The sequence below is a fragment of the Vulpes lagopus genome, chromosome 12 (assembly GCF_018345385.1).
Source record: "Vulpes lagopus strain Blue_001 chromosome 12, ASM1834538v1, whole genome shotgun sequence".
Classification (NCBI taxonomy): domain Eukaryota; kingdom Metazoa; phylum Chordata; class Mammalia; order Carnivora; family Canidae; genus Vulpes; species Vulpes lagopus.
In genome coordinates, this window is record NC_054835.1 from 30,250,615 (window position 1) to 30,269,280 (window position 18,666).

An 18,666-nucleotide genomic window follows, 5' to 3' on the forward strand; every position below is an offset into this window, starting at 1 on the left:
AGATACATCCAGAATTCCACCCCTGCTCACCATCAATGTCACTACTATGCCAGTCCAAGCCACTGCATCTGTCTCCTGAACCCCTAAAACAACCTCCTAACTGGTCTTCCTAATTCCACAGTTGTCCCACCATTGTCTATTCCCTGTGGAGCACGGTAGTGATCTCTTCAAATGTAAAGCAAAATATGTCATTCATCTGCTTTAACTGCTCTCCTGTCTCCCCATCACATTTATAATCAAAGTGAGCATCTTACCAAGGCCTGCAAGAGCCCAAACAATCTTCCTTGGTGATCACTGTCCCTCCCCGATTTATGTGTTATGGCCACACTGGGCTGGTTTTTCAAACACAGTCTCATTTCTGCCTGCCTCCTCACCTTTCTGTGTGCTGCTCACTCAGCCTAGAATTTGACCCCACATCTCATCATGGCTCATTCCCTGGTACCATGTAGGACCAGGCTCAAATATCACCCCATCAGGGAGGCTTTTCTTGCCCAAAACTATTGGGAATAGTCCCCACTCCATCAATCTCTAGCCACTCACTTATTTTATTTTCTTCATAGCATTCATCACTATTTGAGTTTACAATTTAATTGATCTGTTTAGTTGTCTATTGGAAGTCTCCTCCACTATCATGTAAGTTCTATGACAATAGGAATTTTATCTTGCTCACCATGGCATTCCTGGTGCCCTATCCTCAGTGTTTGTTGAATGAATGAGTGACTGAATGAAACTACCACATGACTGTGGACACAAGACACTAACACATGAACAACTTTTTCTATGTATACTTCCCTTCCTATTTTATAGCTTCACTTGGTGTGCTTCACATATTTTAAAACTTGGGTTAAATTTTTAGGAGGAAGTTCTTTCCAGGTTCCTTTTCAATTCCACTCAGTATATTCCATTTAGGGTGTAACTTGATGCCTAGACTGGTTAAACCACTATTGCTATTTGCGTGAAAGTCCATGAAAACATGTATAGGAATTCGGGGCCTATCCTTTTTCAACTGTTCCTGCTCTAAATGTCAGCAATGGCCACTTTGGTGGCATGAAGCTGGGTCTAGCCTTAACAGTACATGTTTTTATTCTTATTCTGAAGTTTACTTACAGTGTGGACTTTCTCGGGCCCCTGTCCTCAGAAGAATCCGAGCAATGGGCACATTGTTGGTCATGATGGCAATATCCAGAGGTGTCAACCCCTCACTGTTAGGTGTGTTGAGATCTAGTTCTTCTGGTGTGTACTGATACAGGAGGATCTGCACAGCATCCATGTCCTGTTGTTCAACTGCCTCGAACATTGCTTCATTGCCCTGGAAGTTCTGGGGAGCAAGAATACTGGGAGGTTAGCACACTTTCACACACTGGCTTGCCTTGGCAGCTTAGCTGTTTTGATGTCAGTGACTGTATCCACATTCAATTTATCCCAACATACACGATGTTTTTTTTTTTAAGATTTTATTTATTTATTCGTGAAAGACACACAGAGAGAGAGAGAGAGAGAGAGAGAGAGAGGCAGAGACACAGGCAGAGGGGGAAGCAGGCTCCCTGCAGGGAGCCTCATGTGGGACTTGATCCTGGGTCTCCAGGATCACGCCCTAGGCTGAAGGTGGCGCTAAACTGCTGAGCCATCCGGGCTGCCCCACACAACTTGTTAAACACAGTTGGACCCTTCCTCCATCTTTCTAATGGGCACTGATTGGATCTGGACATTTAGATGCACTGAGACCATGTCGTACGGCATGGCTGGTCTATAGATAAGAGCAAATACCAGCTTTCCTCAAACCAGTCTTCTCTGCAATACTGTCTGATAGGCCGTTACTAGGTGTCTTATGAGGAATGTAGCATGCAGTCATATAAATTTGGTGCATATTGGATTTAGTTGGATTATTACATTATTTTACTGTAAGACCTCTCAGGGCCTTTAATAATTCTATATGACCTGTTTTAAATATTTGTTCAGAGAACATTTTTTTTTTTAATTGCATTTGTTTTAACTGCCCCTGGAATAGTATTCTATAGAACACAGTTTGGGAAAGTCTGGCATAGATAATGCAGCACAGGTCGCTGAAATGACGACTGGCTTGGAATTAAGATCACACTTTCCCTCCCTCTCATCCCCTCCTTCCCCATCCCCATGTCCCTACTATCACTCAGACCCAGACCATTGCCATCCCTCGCCTGGACGATGGCAGTGACCTGCCCATTGCTGGTCCTAGTGTCCTCCACTGACATTCCGTGCTCCGTACTGACACAAGAATAATCTGTCTAAAGTTGGTGATGTTACATATCCCTTCCTTTCTACAACTCTTGAATAGCTCTCACTGCCTGCAGGCCAACTCCCCAGCTCCTAGACTCCTCTGAAATAACCTTAGCACCTTCTCGACCCAAAGCCCCAGCCACTAAGCACTTGGCATTTCTGAGTCCTCAAGGGAAGAGCTGAAGAGGTGGTGTTCAAGGAGGGTTTCAGTGGTTGGGTGGCCAACTGTGCTAAATGGGCCAAAAGTTGAATATTCAGAGGATACAAGTCACCTATAGAAAAATAATAGCTGATGACAATAGGGTTACATTGAAAAGTTCTATCAGAGGTTAATAGTAAAGGAGTAAAGCTCTGAATTCTCTCAAATATATATTTCTGCAGCTAATGGGAGAAGAGTAACACATATACTATTTATACATCTATCTGGTATCTTCTCTAGGAGTTGTCTGCTCTTTAAAAATGTTGAAATACCATTGGTCCTGACAGAGCACAGCGTTTGCCTGATTAAACTGTGCAAGATCTTCAGTGACCAAATATTTAGCTTGGCAGGGTTTATTTTTAGTATCATCAAAAATCAATTCTCTCCATCAAAGGCTGTAGGTCAGTGTAACTGAGCACATGATGCATGATTGAAATTTGAGGGAAATACGCTATTATGCAAATATATGTTTTGACAATGGGGTCCCAAGGGATACAACTATTTTTGGTATTCAGCTCTCTTTGCTTCAGGACTGGCTGTTGAATGGAGAAGTGTTTTGTCTACAGTCTGCCAAACTGAAGAGCCTCTGCCGCTGAGGCCATAACTTGGCCACCACCGAGCCCTCCCAGAAGATGAGCTTGAAATGAGACACTAGATGACAAAAGAGAAAGAACAATGTTAGCATGCTGCCCTGTCCGCAGTTGTGTATTTGTCTGTGATTCCTCGTATGCCTAATTCTCATGCGCCATATTTGCTCTTATTCTTGAGTCATTTCCTCCTCCATGCTTTTGTTGGCAAACCCTAGCATGCTTCTCTCTGGGAAGGTGAGGGCTCATTTCTGTGTTAAACTCAAACAAGTGGTGCCATTACCCCCTGCAGAAATGCCCTTGCCGAGCATGGTAATATCATGCCCTCTGCTTTTACTGAGGGTTATCAGAAACTGTTCTATGGGACGCCTGAGCGGCTCAGCAGTTGAGTGCCTGCTTTGGGCTCAGGTCATGATCCTGGGTCCAGGCATTGAATGCCACATTGAGCTCCCTGCAAGGAGCCTGCTTCTCCCTCTGCCCAAGTCTCTGCCTCTCCCTGTGTGTCTCTCATGAATAAATAAATAAAAACTTGAAAAAAAAAAAGAAACTGCTCTATGATGTCTGTAATGTCACCAACATTGACCTTCCTTTTCCATCACATAATTCACTGTGGCATCTTATAAATTAGGCCAGGGGACTCAGCAACAGGAAAACATTAGTTTCTTCTGATAGACTAAAATACTTTCAGTTATCAGCTAATTGGATGCTATACCCAACTGGGCTTCATTTTCTGCTTTGACTGACTGGGAACTCAGAGAGAAATGTCATGGCAAACTTTAGATACTATATTTATCTGGGATTTTAGTATATTTATTTCTCTTTCCATCCCCATTATTTTCTAGCCTTTTCTTTTTCACTCCTTCCTCCCTCCCTCCCTTCCCCACTCTCTTTCTCTTTCTATCACTTTATTTATTTACCATTATATAATACATACATATTTTTGGCCTAGATTCAGTTTTGAATACCTTGGAAAAGCATATGGGCCATACATTATAAATAAGTAAATGAAATGTTCATTGTTCATTTGCTATCTGAATGAACACTGGAGCTCTCAGAAAGGCTATTTAATTCATGCTCTGTATTTGTCGAACTGCCATTTTGTTGTTGTTGTTTCTTTGATTCATTAGAGAAAGAAAAACTAAGAGAAAAGAAAGGGCAAGACATTATGAAAAAGAAAGGGAAACTCTCCCACTGAAGTTCCGGCTCACAGTACAGATGTGTGCCATTCCTGCCTTACCTGATTCTCAGCATTTGTAAAACTGCAAATGCAGGTGCAGAAGTACATGTAGAGCATCTTAGAATCTCCTTCAACCCAAACATGGCTGCACAAATTAAGCAGAGAAAAGAATAAAGAGTGTTATTACCACTGAGGTCTTTCTGAGGCTCAGTCGTTCTGTTCTTGTTCGAAAATAGGCCTCGTCGAAGGAAGAGTGGCTCCCCTTCAGTTTCTCAGAAAGGTTTCTGTACAGGCGTTTGGCGGCATTGGGAGACGATGGGGCACTGTGTTTCTTTGACTGAGAAAGATGTAGATTCTGCATTTGTTGGGTCATTTTCACACAGCAGTTCCTAAGAGGAGGAAAATCTGATGTGGTATCATTTACACAAGATAATTATAAGTTGACAAAGAATTTTATCACCAGTAACCATCTGGAATCCTAATAAAATGCTGTAGCTGGAAGGGACCTTGGAGCGGAGGCCCAGTTTTCTCATGTTATAGACTAGAAAGCTGAAACCCACAGCCACATAGCTAATTGAGGGTAAGAATGATATGACAACATCTATTTACCATTTAAACATACACATTTACACACAAACATATGTATGACTTGAGTCTCAAGCCTTTTGGTCTCTATCCCACTGGGAGGAAGTGTCTCAAATCTATAACCCAGGGGTTCTGTTCAGTTCCTCTTGGGTATATGTAATTGGGATCTTTCTACCTACCTCCTTTTAGATGCTGCCCTCTGTTGGGTGTGGTTGTTCCCTGCAGATACCCCTTTCCTTGAGGTGTTAAATTGTGCCTCTTGTCTAAGACTTGGTGAGTTACCTCAGTGCCCAGAGGTTGGGGGATTTGTACGCATAGGTCCATCCCTGCTCCCCCCAGATACCCCAGAGAGTATCCTCCAGGGCTGTCACTACTGCCACTCTCCAAGTTGTACTTGACTGCTGTTCCACAAATCTCTAAACAGGTCCTCACCAATGTCATACTTGCAGTCAGTTTCTAGGAAATCAGCCTTGCCATTTCAAAAGCCATCCACCATTAAGCTGGGTATTGCTACTTAAATATTGATGCTACTGAGGCTCTGGCTGCCTGGCATGCATCTGTGTATTGGATAAGCAAATGCACAAATGAAATAACTGGCCGAGGCAGTTATGTGCCAAGTGTTCTACCCCAGGGGAGCCTCTGGTACATTGGGACCAGGTCTCTCTGGAGCATGCGGTTGCCTTCCCACCACATAGAGATTGGTCAGTTCCCAATCTCCAATGGAGTCTTCCATTTGTAATGGTGCCATCGCTGCTAAGCTGCGGCTCTCAGAGGTCATCTCCTGTCCTTGAATTTTCATAGTCTTATGGATCCCGTGATATAAGTATCATGGAGAATCTCTTTTGCTAACCCCACTCTTCATAGGACTGACTTCAGAGCTTCTCCATTTCTATAGGATAAATTCTAAGTTCTTTCACCTCACACACAAGTGTTTGCCTCTCCAGCCTCATTCATACTGTTCTTCTATGTTTTATGTTTCAGTCTTTCTGATCTCCTTAGAGTTTCTGAAATAGTTCAAGCTCTTTTCTACCTCTGAAATAGTGTTGCTTTGGCTCTGGAATTTGGCAGACCGAAGCTTGGATCATGGTATTGTTATCTATAATCTATGTGACTCTAGGAACTTTATTTAAATAAAGCTTGTTTGCACTGCTTTTGCCTGTACTGGAATTCCATCTATGCCTTCATCACCTAGGAAATGACTGCTGATCCTTAAAGTCTATGCTCAAGTGGTCTCTGACAGCCCCAGGTAAATTTGTGTATTTCTTTACTGATTTGCTTAGGATATGCCTCTTACAGAAAATATTTTATTGTATTACAGCTATTTGGCTGTCTCCTAGCTGGTCTGTATGCTTCTCAAGAACAAAGACTGCCAAGTACTAATTTTTATACCTAAAATATGCCTGCCTCGAAGTGCAAGAAACATAGTTCAGATTAGGAAGCCTATTCCAGCTACTGACTATGTGACATCAGGTGAGTTACTTAAATATCTAAATCTTATTTTTCTCATTTATAAAATAGGGATAATACTTAATATCACATTACAGTTATAAGGATTTGATGAGATAATGCACGTAAAGAGCTTAGAATATAGGAAAACTCATGACACTTATCATTTTATTATAGAAGATGTTCAGTAAATACTTTCGAATAAATGAATGCTCACATGAGAGTCTATGACAAGTAATATATTAAGGAACTATCAGAAAGCTCATTTCTTCCTCATGCTTCTGAATTGGGTTCCATGTCCACTGGCACCAACTGACATTGACTTACTTGTACTTTAACAAATGGAGAGCTATCCTGGTTACATTGCTGAATGTTGTTAGGCACCTTTTAAGTCTTGCTTACAATTTCTTGCAACACAAAAAAAGACTTCCTAATGCCTTTCAATTTGGTCAGACCTATTCCGTTTTCGTCACTTGTATCGGGCCACCCAATCTTAGCTAAATGGTCATGTTTACATTTGGGAGGATGATTTAAAGCACTATTTGTAGTGTGTATGTACATATGGGTGTGTTTTCATCTTTAATAATCTTTTCACTTACGCAAAAACAAAAATAGAAAAAGTAGGTGATTTGGCATCTTTCTCATTCCATCTACAGATCCTTTAACTTTGCTTCAGTAGCAATTAAGCGTTTCCTCTATATCTTGCTGTTCCCACGAAAATTCCAGATTGATAGCAAGCTGGCTCACATGGAGATTGCCTTAACCTCTTTCTTTCTGCCTTCTGTCTCTAGACTTTTCCTTCAGCGCTAATGCCCCAGTTCAAGCCATCTGTCTTGTCTACATCATTATCATTCCCAAAATAACTTTACATTCTTTTGTATCTCACAAGTGCCCAGGAGTCCAGTAAATAAATTCTTGTCGATTGATCAAATTCCAGTTACTTGCCCTCTAACTGATGACACCTACCCACATGGCCCCCTTTGTCTTTGCTCATCTCCCATCTGTTCCCTTCAGTCAAAATAGGTTGACTTTCCCTGTCTGACTTCCTTCTCATACTGCCCCAGCTGTCCCTTCCTTCCTGGCCATCATTCAGCATGTTTCTATTCTTCTAGATTTCATCTATCATTATATTTTCTCCCCCCACCATATTTAAAATTTTGTCTGATGAAAGACATTGAAAAAGGCGCTTTGTATTATTTGTTCTCATAAACATGCACACCCCTCCCAAATAACTGTACTCTTAAATTTTTACCCTTATAGAAAGGGGCAAGCCTTTGAGAAATAGTGTTGCTTTGGCTCTGGAATTTGGCAGACCCAAGCTTGTTGTTATCTATATGTGACTCTAGGAACTTTATTTAAATTCTCAGAGTTTGTTTCACCATATATAAAGAGAATTCTTACAGAGTTGTGAAGATTAAATGAATTAACAAATGAAAGCATGCATCCTATTTAACGCTTACTACAGCCACTCAATAAATAGCAGCAATTACTAAGATTACATCAATCTTCTTCCCAAATCAGAGATACCAAAGTACATTGTAACAATTTACATAGTTTTCTTATTAGTTTTAAACGTTGTTTTAAAACATGACTTTATGTACTTATTATACTATTTAGCTTGATTTTGATAGAAAAATATAAGTATATATTTTTATATGGATGTTTAAAGTAACAGTAAAACAGAAAGTTGAACTTCAAACTTAGTGGAAAGAGAGGAATAAAGACAAGTTTATAGAAAAATTAAAAAATAAAATTAAAATAAATAGAAATGTAAAATGAAGTAGTAAGGCTAAGATTTAATATACCTGTGAGTACAATATACTCAAATGGTTTAATTTCCTAATAAAAGACAAAACTTTCCAACTGAGATTTTTTTTTCCAAAGTAGGCTTTAGGCCCAGCATGGAGCCCAACATGGGGCTTGAACTCACAACCCTGAGATCAAGACCTGAGCTGAAATCAAGAGTTGGACACTTAACTGACTGAGCCATCCAGGCACCCCTCTGAGATTATAAGTGGTGCACCTAAATAAAAGTTTCACAGAAAGATTAAAAATAATAGTATGACAGCGGGAATGGCAAAGTAATGACTTCCAAAAATCTTCTCTTTCATAAAAGCAATAAGGATACTAGGAGGAATTATCAGAATTAATTTTCTCAGAACTCTGGAAATTAACCAAAGTTTTGCAGAATCCATTTTCTTTTGAGACAAGTGGCTAATTTGGTAAGATCAGTGAGCTTTGTGGCATTTTTAACTTGCTCAGTTCCTATCTTTCCCAGCTCTATGGTAGCCTTGAAGACCATCAATGTATATTCATGATTTAAAAAACAGTAATCTGGCAGCCACTGAATGGTGCAGAATGGTGACAGAGCTCCTTCACAACCCCATTTTGAGAGAATCATCATCATTTGACCTGACTGGTGGTTCCCTGGAAGACCCCACCCATAAGATTTTTCTTTGATGCTGACCTCAGAGTTCACAAAGTGCAAAAAACCTTTTCCTTTAAGGCATCTTGTCAAAAACAAACATCAGCAATTGTTTAATCATCACAGCTGCCTGAGGTGCTAGATAAAAGTAGACTAACAATAGACTAATCAAAAAGCTTAAAAGGGATATGAGATGCCCATAGAGGACTTTGAAAAGCTCTGACACAGTGTCAGGATCTAGCTGACCACATGTATGCCCAGGGCTGGGAGCATTCTCATAAAATACCTGAGAAGGTCCTAAGCTCTTGTCCCTGTCTAATGTTAAGGCTGCATGAAAAGCAGGAAGTGAAGGGTAAGGCAGAGCTGACAAATGCCTGGTTGGATAGCATGGAATGTGTGCCTCAACATGTGCACAGAGCCCTTCTGTAAAGATCAGAAGACCCACTGGTTTCAGGCACTTAAGGAAATTAAGCTAACCAAACAGAGACTTCAGTGGCCATCAAAATGATAAGGAATTGACAAAGAATACAGACTTTACAGACTTAATTCTGAAAAATTGCTAAACAATAAACACTGAGAGAGTGGGATAATTTGATTTGTAGAGTTGCCACATTATATTCAGATGCCTAGTTGTTTTTTTTTTTTTTTTTTTTTAGGATTTTATTTACTTTTTCATGAGAGACACAGAGAGAGGCAGCGGGAGAAGCAGGCTCCCCATGAGGAGCCTGATGCAGGACTCGATCCCAGGACTCCAGAATCATGACCTGAGCTGAAGGCAGATGCTCAACTGCTGAGCCATCCAGGTGCCCCAAGATTCCTAGTTTTTAAAAAGAAAAATATGACAAAACATGCATAAAACAAACAAACAAAAATTTGTCTCAGTCATAGGAAATAAAGCAGTCAATAAACATTGCCCTAAATATGTTACTTATTAGACAAAAACTTTAAATATGATTATCTTAAATATGTTCAAGGAACTAAAGGAAACCATATCTAAAGAAATAAAGAAAATTGTGAGAATACCTCACAAAATAGAGAATATCAATAAAGACAACTTATAAAACAAATCCAGAACCAAATAGATATTGTGAAGTTGAAATACATAATAAATGAAAAATTCACTAGAGGTGCTCAGCATTAGATCTGAACAGGAAGAAGGAAGAATCATGAAACTTTATGATAGGTCAATTGGGATTATCCAGTTTTAGGAGCAAAAAGAGAAAAATGTGAAGAAAAATGAACAGAGTCTCAGACAAGTGTCAAACACCACCAAGTGTACCATACACATAATAGGAGTCTAAAAAAGAGAGGGAGGAGGGGGAGAGAGAATATTTGAAGAAATAATGGTCAAAAACTTCCCCAAATTGATGAGAAGCATTAACCTACACATTCAAGAAGCTCAATGAACACCAATAGGATACACTCAAAGAGATTCACACCTAGATAACATCATAATTAAGCCACTAAAGGCTGAAAACAAAGAGAAAATCCTGGAAACAAGAAATAACTAATTAAATACAAGGAATCCTTAGGAAGATTTACAGCTTATTTTTCACCAGAAAACCATAGAGGCCAGAGGGAAGTGAGATGACATATTCCAAATGCCAAAGAAAGATCGTCAAATAAGAATTTCTCTATACAGTAAAACAACTCTTCAAAAATGAAGATGATATTAAGACATTCAGGGATAAACAAATACTAAGATAATTTGACAGCAGGCCTTCCTTACAAAAATATTAAAGGGAAGGGCGCATGGGTGGCTCTGTCAGTTAAGTGTCCAATTCTTGATTTCAGCTCAGGTCATGATCTCACGATTGTGAGATCAAGTCCTATGTTGGGCTCCCTGCTCAGCAGAGAGTCTGCTTGAGATTCTCTTTCTCCCTCTGCCCTTCTTCTTCTCTCTAAAATATATATAAATAAAACGTTTTTAAAAAAGAGAAATATTAAAGGGAATCCTTCAGGCTGAAATGAAAGGATACTAGACAGTGACTCAAATCCATGCAAGGAAAGAAAGAACATTGGTAAGGAAACCATGGAGGTAAACATAAAAGGTAATATAAAACAATATAAGTCTATCTTTTGTTTATAACCCTTTTACTCTCCTTTCTGATTTAAGACAATGAAATGAAAATGAAATTAAAACAATTCTATTTATTATAGCATGACATTAAAAAGATTCAAATCCTGAGGAATAAATTTAACAAAAGAAGTACAAAATATATTAACCTTTCCTCAGTTACTGTTTTCCTGTGCTATATGATTCCTGTTGGGGACTTTACTAACATATTGTGTAATCCCTAGAGCATCCAGAAAAGTGTCTTAAATATGACAACAGTACTCTCTGCATTTTTGTATTAAATTGACCTGGGAGAAAAAAAGAGACTCACTTGTTGAATGAAATATCTGATGGGTAAAATAGATACAGAATCCTAAGAGGAGAACTAGCAAGGAAATTATTTTCATTATGTTACATCTGGAATATTACTCTTTAGAGGGGATTCCTGTTAGCCATTTTTACTGAAACAGAATGAGATCTATAGTTCTGTTTTATTCCATTCTTCAACTTCAAGATAATCATTTTGGTTTTAAGCACAGTATTAAAAGTAGGGACTTTGGGGTGCTTGGGTGGCTCATATGATTGGGCCAGTGACTCTTGATTTTGAGTCAGGTCATGATCTCAACTCAGGTCATGATCTCAGGGTCATGAGATCGAACCACAAGTCAGGCTCTGCACTCAGCATGAAGTCTTCTTGAGAGTCTCTCTTCCTCTCCTTCTGCCCCTCTTGCTTATGTTCTCAATCTTTTTTTCTCTCAGATAAATAAATAAATCTTTTAAAAAGGTAGGGGCTTTGATGTCAAGTCTGATCTAACTTTGGATCTGGCTCTTCTACCTATTAACTGCATGACATTGGGCAAATCATTTACCATCCCTAAGCTTCAATTTCCTTAACAGTATTCTGTATCTGAATTATAAAAGTCATGTCTAAAAAGAATAGTAGAGTTTTAAATGTTTAGCAGAGTGCCTGAAATAAATAGATGTTCAAAAAAATATTCATTTCAGGCCTACTGTTCTCAGGCAACTACTGGGCTGCTTTTTGACACTACAGATTAGGTTTCCTTTCTGAATTTCATACAAATGGAATAGTCACTATGCACTTTTTAAAAATCTGCCTTCTTTAACTCAGCCTAATTATTTTGAGATTCACCCACATTTTTATATCTATCAGTAAGTAGTTCTTCACTTTTCATTGCTGAGTAGTATTATGTTGGATGGGTATAACCACTATTAATAAAATTTAAGCCATTATTTTAATAAAAAACTCTTGAGAGTTTCTCTAAGAAAATAAATATATCTTTTGTTTTCTTCCTTCAAAGAGGCTCTAGGGACCCTGAGAGGCAAAGAGAAGGGCAAACAGATCTGTTGATTGAAGTTGGGCTGGTCTCTGCAACACAGCTATAGGACCAGAATTTAGGAGATAGGAAGACACACTATATGGGAAAGCTAGTCTCTAGTTTTATACTTTTGTTTTCCATCCTAATAGTTTCTTTTCTCCCACAATATTTAATAAAGGTTATGTTAAATGTTACAGCCTGCCAGATATTTAAGGGAAAAAAATACCAATTCTATACAAAATTCTTCCAAAACTTTGGTTTCATTTTAAGGCTAGCATTGCCCTGATACCAAAACCAGAAAACAGGCATTACAAGAAAACAAAGCTATTGCTCAATGTCTCTCACAAACATAGACGCAAAAAAGCTCAGCAAATTGTTAGCAAGTAAGATCCAGCAATATACATAAAGGATACATGATGTTTCATGATCAGGTAGGGTTTATTCCAGGAAAGCAGGGTTAGTATAACATTCAACCACTCATTAATGTAATTCACTTCATTAACAGAATAAAAGAAGAAAAATCATAGGGTCATCTTCATAGATGCAGAATAAGAAGGATTTGACATGATTCAATATGTTTACTGAACCAAAACCAAAAACAAAACGAAACAAAACAAAACAAAAAAAACCTTTCAGTAATATAAGGGAACTTGTCAACCAGATGAAGAGAATCTACAAAAATCTATAGACAATATACTTAACGGTTAAAGACCAAATGCTTCCTCCTAGGATCAGAAGCAATGCATGGATGTCCGTTCCTCTCTATCCTATTATACCGGACATTCTAGCTAGTGTAGCAAGGCAAGAAAAGGTATAAAGACTGGAAGGAAAGAAGCATAACAGTCTTCTTTTGCAGATAACATGAACATTTTGTAGAACGGTCTAATAAATCTACAAAAATCTACTCAGCAATGAATGTAACAAAATGTATGCAAAACTTGTATACTCGAAACTCCATGAAACTAATGAGTAAAATTAAAGAAAACCTAAATAAATAGACATGTATACTTTCTTCATGGATCAAATCAGAACTGATATTATTAAGATGTCAATTCTTCCAAACTGAACTCTAGATTCAATGCAGGGTGGGTTTTTTGTTTTTGTTTTTTTAGAAATCAAAAAGCTCATTCTGAAATTTTTATAAAAATGGAAAGGATCTAAAATAGCCAAAACAACTTTGAGAAAGAAGAACAAAGTTGGAAGGCTTACACTACCTGATTTAAAGACCTGCTCTAAAGTCATAGTAATCATGATCTGTGGTATTGGTATCGGGACAGCTCTTCAGATAAAGACTGTGACATAAAGATAGGTACATAGATTTAATGAAACCAAACAGAGAGCCCAGAAATAGCATGCACATATATGATCAACTGATTTTTGACAAAGGTGTCAAGTGAAGAAGAAATTTTCCAACAGAGAGCATCAGAACAATGAGATGTCCATATGCAAAAATAAAACCTCAGCCACTACTTCATCTCATATATAAAAAATTAACTTGAATTGAAATATAGACCTAACTGCAAAAGCTCACACTATACAACTTCTTCTAGAAGAAAACATAGGAGAAAATCTTTGTGAACTTGAATAAGAAAATGATTTCTTAGAAGAGGCACTGAGAGCAGAAACCATAAAATAAATTGATGAATTGCACTTTATGAAAATTAAAAACTTCTGCTCTTTATTACACCCTAATACCAGCTACACTTTTAATATACCTGGAGGCAAGCCTTAAGGAAAGAGTGAAAGTTTCCTGGAGAATCCATATCCAAAATGGCAAAAACAGTCTGTGGAGAGAGAGAGGAGTTTCCCCAGGTTTACTTTAAAACCACCTGTTCCCTGGGTTCTGGCTGCTTGCTCCCGTAGAGAGCTCTGGCTGCCACCTTCATCCTGTCCCCAAATACCAGCTGTGTCAAGTGAAGGGTGGGTCTGGCATGGCCCCCACTGTGCTTGCTGTGACATTGGCTGCAGCAGCTCTGACCCAATCAGACTCACAGAGGGAGGCTCCAGTTTTACTCATGGCCACCCCAAGGGACTGGGTCACACTATCTGGAAATATGAGAAACTGGACCAATGAGAGGTAGGAGATTGGAAGGAGCTCTCAGATAATTTCTTCTCCGTTCTTCCCTTGTGGACTGTTTTGAGGGCTTCTTGGAAGCAATCACACACAAACCACTAGATGTGTTTTCTTGTGAAGCCATGGCTAGTTCAGTAACAAACGATCTATTTTCATGTTTCCTCCTTGACTCAGTTCCCTTTTTCCTTGATGGCTTGACTCTTGGTGTCCTGAGGCTGTGTCTCCCAATACCCAACAGAACATTCATGATTGGTTTTGCCTCAGGTTTTGCTTTCACAGGCTAAGAAAAAATGTAATAATAGCCTTAGGAGAAAGTTGGCATCATTATTATATTATTATTTTGCAAACAAAGAAACTGAGGCCCATAGAGTTTGGGTAACTTCTCCAAGATCCAAATAACCAGTAAATGGAGGAGGCAGGATTTATTCTGACTCCAAAGTCCATGGTCTTAGCAAATCTACTATTAATTCTGCCTGAGGGAGCTTGGTCTGGCTGCCTGTCAGCTTCTTTCTAGACCTTGATTCTAAAGAGAAGATCTTGACTTCGTTATGAGTTCCGGCACGTCCAGAGTCCCTGATTCACAGGAGCTTGCTTCTGGGACTTTCTCATCATATTTGTACTGTGAAAAAAGACCTGAGCCAGTTTGGATGAGGAGCAGTTGTAAGACAAAGCATATTAGAAACAGGAACTCTAGCCATTCTTGACAGCTGGGTAGACAGATACATTCAGTGAAGGGAACATTTCTGACTGGGACAAGATTGCTCTTCAGGCTGTGATGTGAACTAGGGACCTTCACACTTCAACCTGCCTGTCACTAGACAGAAAAGAAAGTGTGACCCTTCTCCTATTCCCCACCTGCTGTTACCATGTCAGGTATGTCTCTGATTGCTAAAGAGTGGCCAATTCTATTACACTGATAATATATAACAGTATGGAAGCAACCTTTCAAGTTCCTGTGCATCTAAAAACATATTTTCAGTTGTTCAGTGATAAGTTTTGAAAAGTCAGTGGTTACTTCACAGCAGGAAGAAGATTGATTTTTGAAGTTTAAAAGGATGTTTATGAGGAAGGAGGTGAAAAGACAATTAATTTTGATTCTATAGTTTAATAAACCCTTTGGGTGACCTACTTTGGTAGTCTATATATGCTGTGATAGATCCTGGGAATTGAAAGGTGAATAAGACACCCTCAGAGGGTGACTGACAGTATTAGTTTGCCTAGGACTAAGCGGATTCCTGGGAGGCAGGACTTTGAGTGCTAAAACTAGGGAAGTCCCAGGCAAATTGAAACAAGTTGATTACCCTACCTGTACCCCAACATGGTGATAGGCTAATGAAGAAGACAGTTATGCAAGTGTGTGTTTGTATGAAATAGTGTGATACGTGAAATTATGGAATAGTGATAATGGCTTTTACTTCTATAGCACTTTCTAAGTCAGGCACTATTTAGAATAATGCCTTTATGTGTATCAGCTCTCTGTATCCCATAATAATCTTGTGAAGTAAGGACTATTATCCCCATTTTACATAGAAAGGAATTGAGGTACTACTAAGGGGGCAGATCTGGGATTCAAACACAGGCAATATGGATCTGAGAGTTGATCTGAGAGCTAAGCCTCTCAACACTGCTCTCAAATGTTTAAGGCAAGAAATAGCATAGAGGAGTGAGTGACAGTAGGTGTCATGGGAGAAGAGAGTATGGGAGAATGGGTTAGAAATGGTGATGACCGAGCAAGATTTTGAACAATGAATGAAGAATCAACCAGCCGGAAGGAAAAGAAAGGGCATTCCAGGTATAATAACTCAGGTTAGGACATGTGATAGTGTTGCTGGTTGGTCAGTGCCCACAGGCGCCCTAATAGAATTCTTCTGGGCTCTGACATTTCCAAAGGGCCTTTCGTCTGCCACACAAAGACCTTTGGAAAGGAGCCTTGAGAGATAGCAGGACCAGACCAGCAAGGGCTTTGCATACCATGATGAGTGACAATAGATTTCAGTCTTTTCACAATGGAGAAGCACCAGAGAAAGCCTGAGATTTGCATTTTTAGAGAATCAAATCACTCTGGTAGTATCCAGAGGGTGGTTTGAAGGGAAGAGAGCTATAGTGGGACCAGTGGCAGGGGACAACCAAGTATAAGGCTGTTGAAAATCACAATGAGAGCTGGTGACTTCCACTCCAAGATGTCACAATGGGGATGGAGAAGGCTGGGCAGATTAAAAAGAGAGAGGAAGGAAGATGGACCAAATGTAGTTAGTGATTAGATGGAGGGACTTCAGGAGTTAGGAACCCGAGGATAACTTTTGTTAGCTCTGCTTGGTTGACTAGGTGCAGAATGGCTTACCAATAATTTTTTTAAAAAGAGAGAAATGTAAGAGGAAGACTGGATTTAAAAGGGGAAAGGTAGTGAGTTCAGCTTTCCACGTGTGACTTTCAATGGCCTAGAGGAAAAATAGATGGTATCATTTAATCCAAGCATCCCATAAAAAGAAGGAAATGGCTTGTCCTAAAGGCTACTTAGCTTTCTGATTAAGAGTTAAGTGATAAAGGGTTGGTTGGTTAAGCATCCAACTATTGGTTTTAGCTCAGGTCATGATCTCAGGGTGGTGAGATTAGGCTCCACAGGCTCTGCACTCAGTGGGGATCTGCTTGAGTGTCTCTTTCTCTCCCTCTGCCCCTCCCTCTGCCCTCTGGCTTGCACATGTACACTCTCTCTCAAATAAATAAGTAAATCTTAAAAAAAAAAGAGTGAAATGATTATTACAAGAGAAGTTCTTGGAGATAGGTGTGAAATAGAAAGCAGAAGAATTAATACAGTATTAATGCAACATCCTTTGGGTTTCCTGTGAGGAAGAAAATACTGAATACATTCATTTATGATAAGCAATGAGGGTCTCAATTTATTATTCCCCCTAAGAAGATTTCTTTTGTAAAAGACAGCAATATTTAATTGAATCTCTGATGAAAGAATTTCAGGTACCTTAATCCTAGAGACGGGATAATTCTTTTGACAGATGAGTTTTCTAGAACTCCTTAAATAAATCACAGTACATTTACAGCTGCTAATTCCATGTGCATGGGTATGGGGGTAATTTGAATGTAAATTCTATAATGGGTTCTACTCATCCTTGAACTAACTCCTCCAAAATGTTCATTTCAAAACATTTATGATCTTCAGTATCTCAGCATCATAAATATAGGGAAGTCACTTATTACTGATTAATATTGATAAAAATTATTTACATGATCTATTTATTTAAAGTTGTGTTTTTAAAATGCCATTTTCCACTCTATTCTCCCCTTCTAGTCCCCTGAGTGTGATCATGCTTCCTTTAGAGTGCCCTGTATCCCTTTGATGGGGAAGGTGTATATATCTCCTCATTCCCACATAAACCCTCATCCATAGGTTTCTGATGCATGGTCTCTGGATTAACGTAAATAACAATCTTGATTACCTACTGCATCTTTAATTGGAAAGCTTTAAGTAGTATCTCATGGATAGATTAGTTGAGCTTAGCATGTCTTCTTTAAAAGAATCAGGAATAGAAAAAAAAAAAAAAAAGGAAGACTGGAGATCCAGGTAGAGTGAGGGAATTTCCTAAAGACACATAGTCTGGGAATGAGCAAAAGTGCCCTACTATCCTGATATCTCTAATCATTAGTCAATTCCATCTCCTTCCTATTAGAATGCCATCAGTTCTGAAAGAGTCAAATCACATGGGAGAATGATGCTGCTCTTGTGATTGAGTGGCCTGGGATACTTTCCACTCTGCAAAACTTTGCCCATCTCTCAGATTTCCTAACTTCAGTTTTGATTTAGGGAAGCATGCTGCTCACTCTTCTGCCATCATCCATCTTTGTCAGCACCCAAGGCCATAACTCCATCTGAATGGCCAGTGATACATTGCAGATAGTGTGCAACAAAGATAGTAAACTCTGTATGACCTTTATATGGATTCTGAACCAACTAGAAAAGGATTGGTACTGCCATAAAGCCTTGCAGTAGCCAGGCAAAGAAAAGACTAAGAAGACATGGTAGTGGTAGCAGTGGTTGGAAAAGCAATCGCTTTTGCCATTCACCTTCCCCCTCTGCAGAGGCTGGCTTGCATTTTATTAGGAAATGAAGAAACCAAGTAAGTACAGGGATTTTGTGTTCCAGCATAGAAGCAAAATCAGACTTGATTATCAATGGTACTTCCAGTGGCCGTGGCGGGGCCCAAGACCAGCATGGGTAACAAGACGCTTAGAGTATTCCACTTTGAACCTAATATTCCCTACCAACCATATATCTTCACAGAATAAGAAAAGGATATAAGGCATATGGGTACAAAAGTAGCACTGGATCAAGCAAGAGTTTACATGGATGTCTACTGTGTGCCCTTAGCAGCTATCCTTGATATCACAGTCATGATGCTATTTATGGGCATGCTCACCCAGGATGCACGGAATACTGGTATCCTACCCCGCATGTCCAGCTGGATTAAAGGCAATATGTCTGGGTTTATATTCAGGATTATCAGCATGATG

At 39.2% G+C, this 18,666-nt stretch overlaps 1 protein-coding gene across 1 annotated transcript in view; it reads right to left on the reverse strand.

The window, feature by feature from the left end:
* ANKFN1 (ankyrin repeat and fibronectin type III domain containing 1) overlaps positions 1-18,666 on the reverse strand; it is a 451,629-nt gene that overhangs the window by 130,663 nt on the left and 302,300 nt on the right. The window contains exons 6-7 of the mRNA XM_041724056.1: positions 4,407-4,608; positions 1,108-1,318 (exon numbers count right to left, since the gene is read on the reverse strand). Of these exons, the coding sequence (XP_041579990.1) occupies positions 1,108-1,318; positions 4,407-4,608 (413 nt within the window). The remainder of the gene's footprint in view (positions 1-1,107; positions 1,319-4,406; positions 4,609-18,666) is intronic.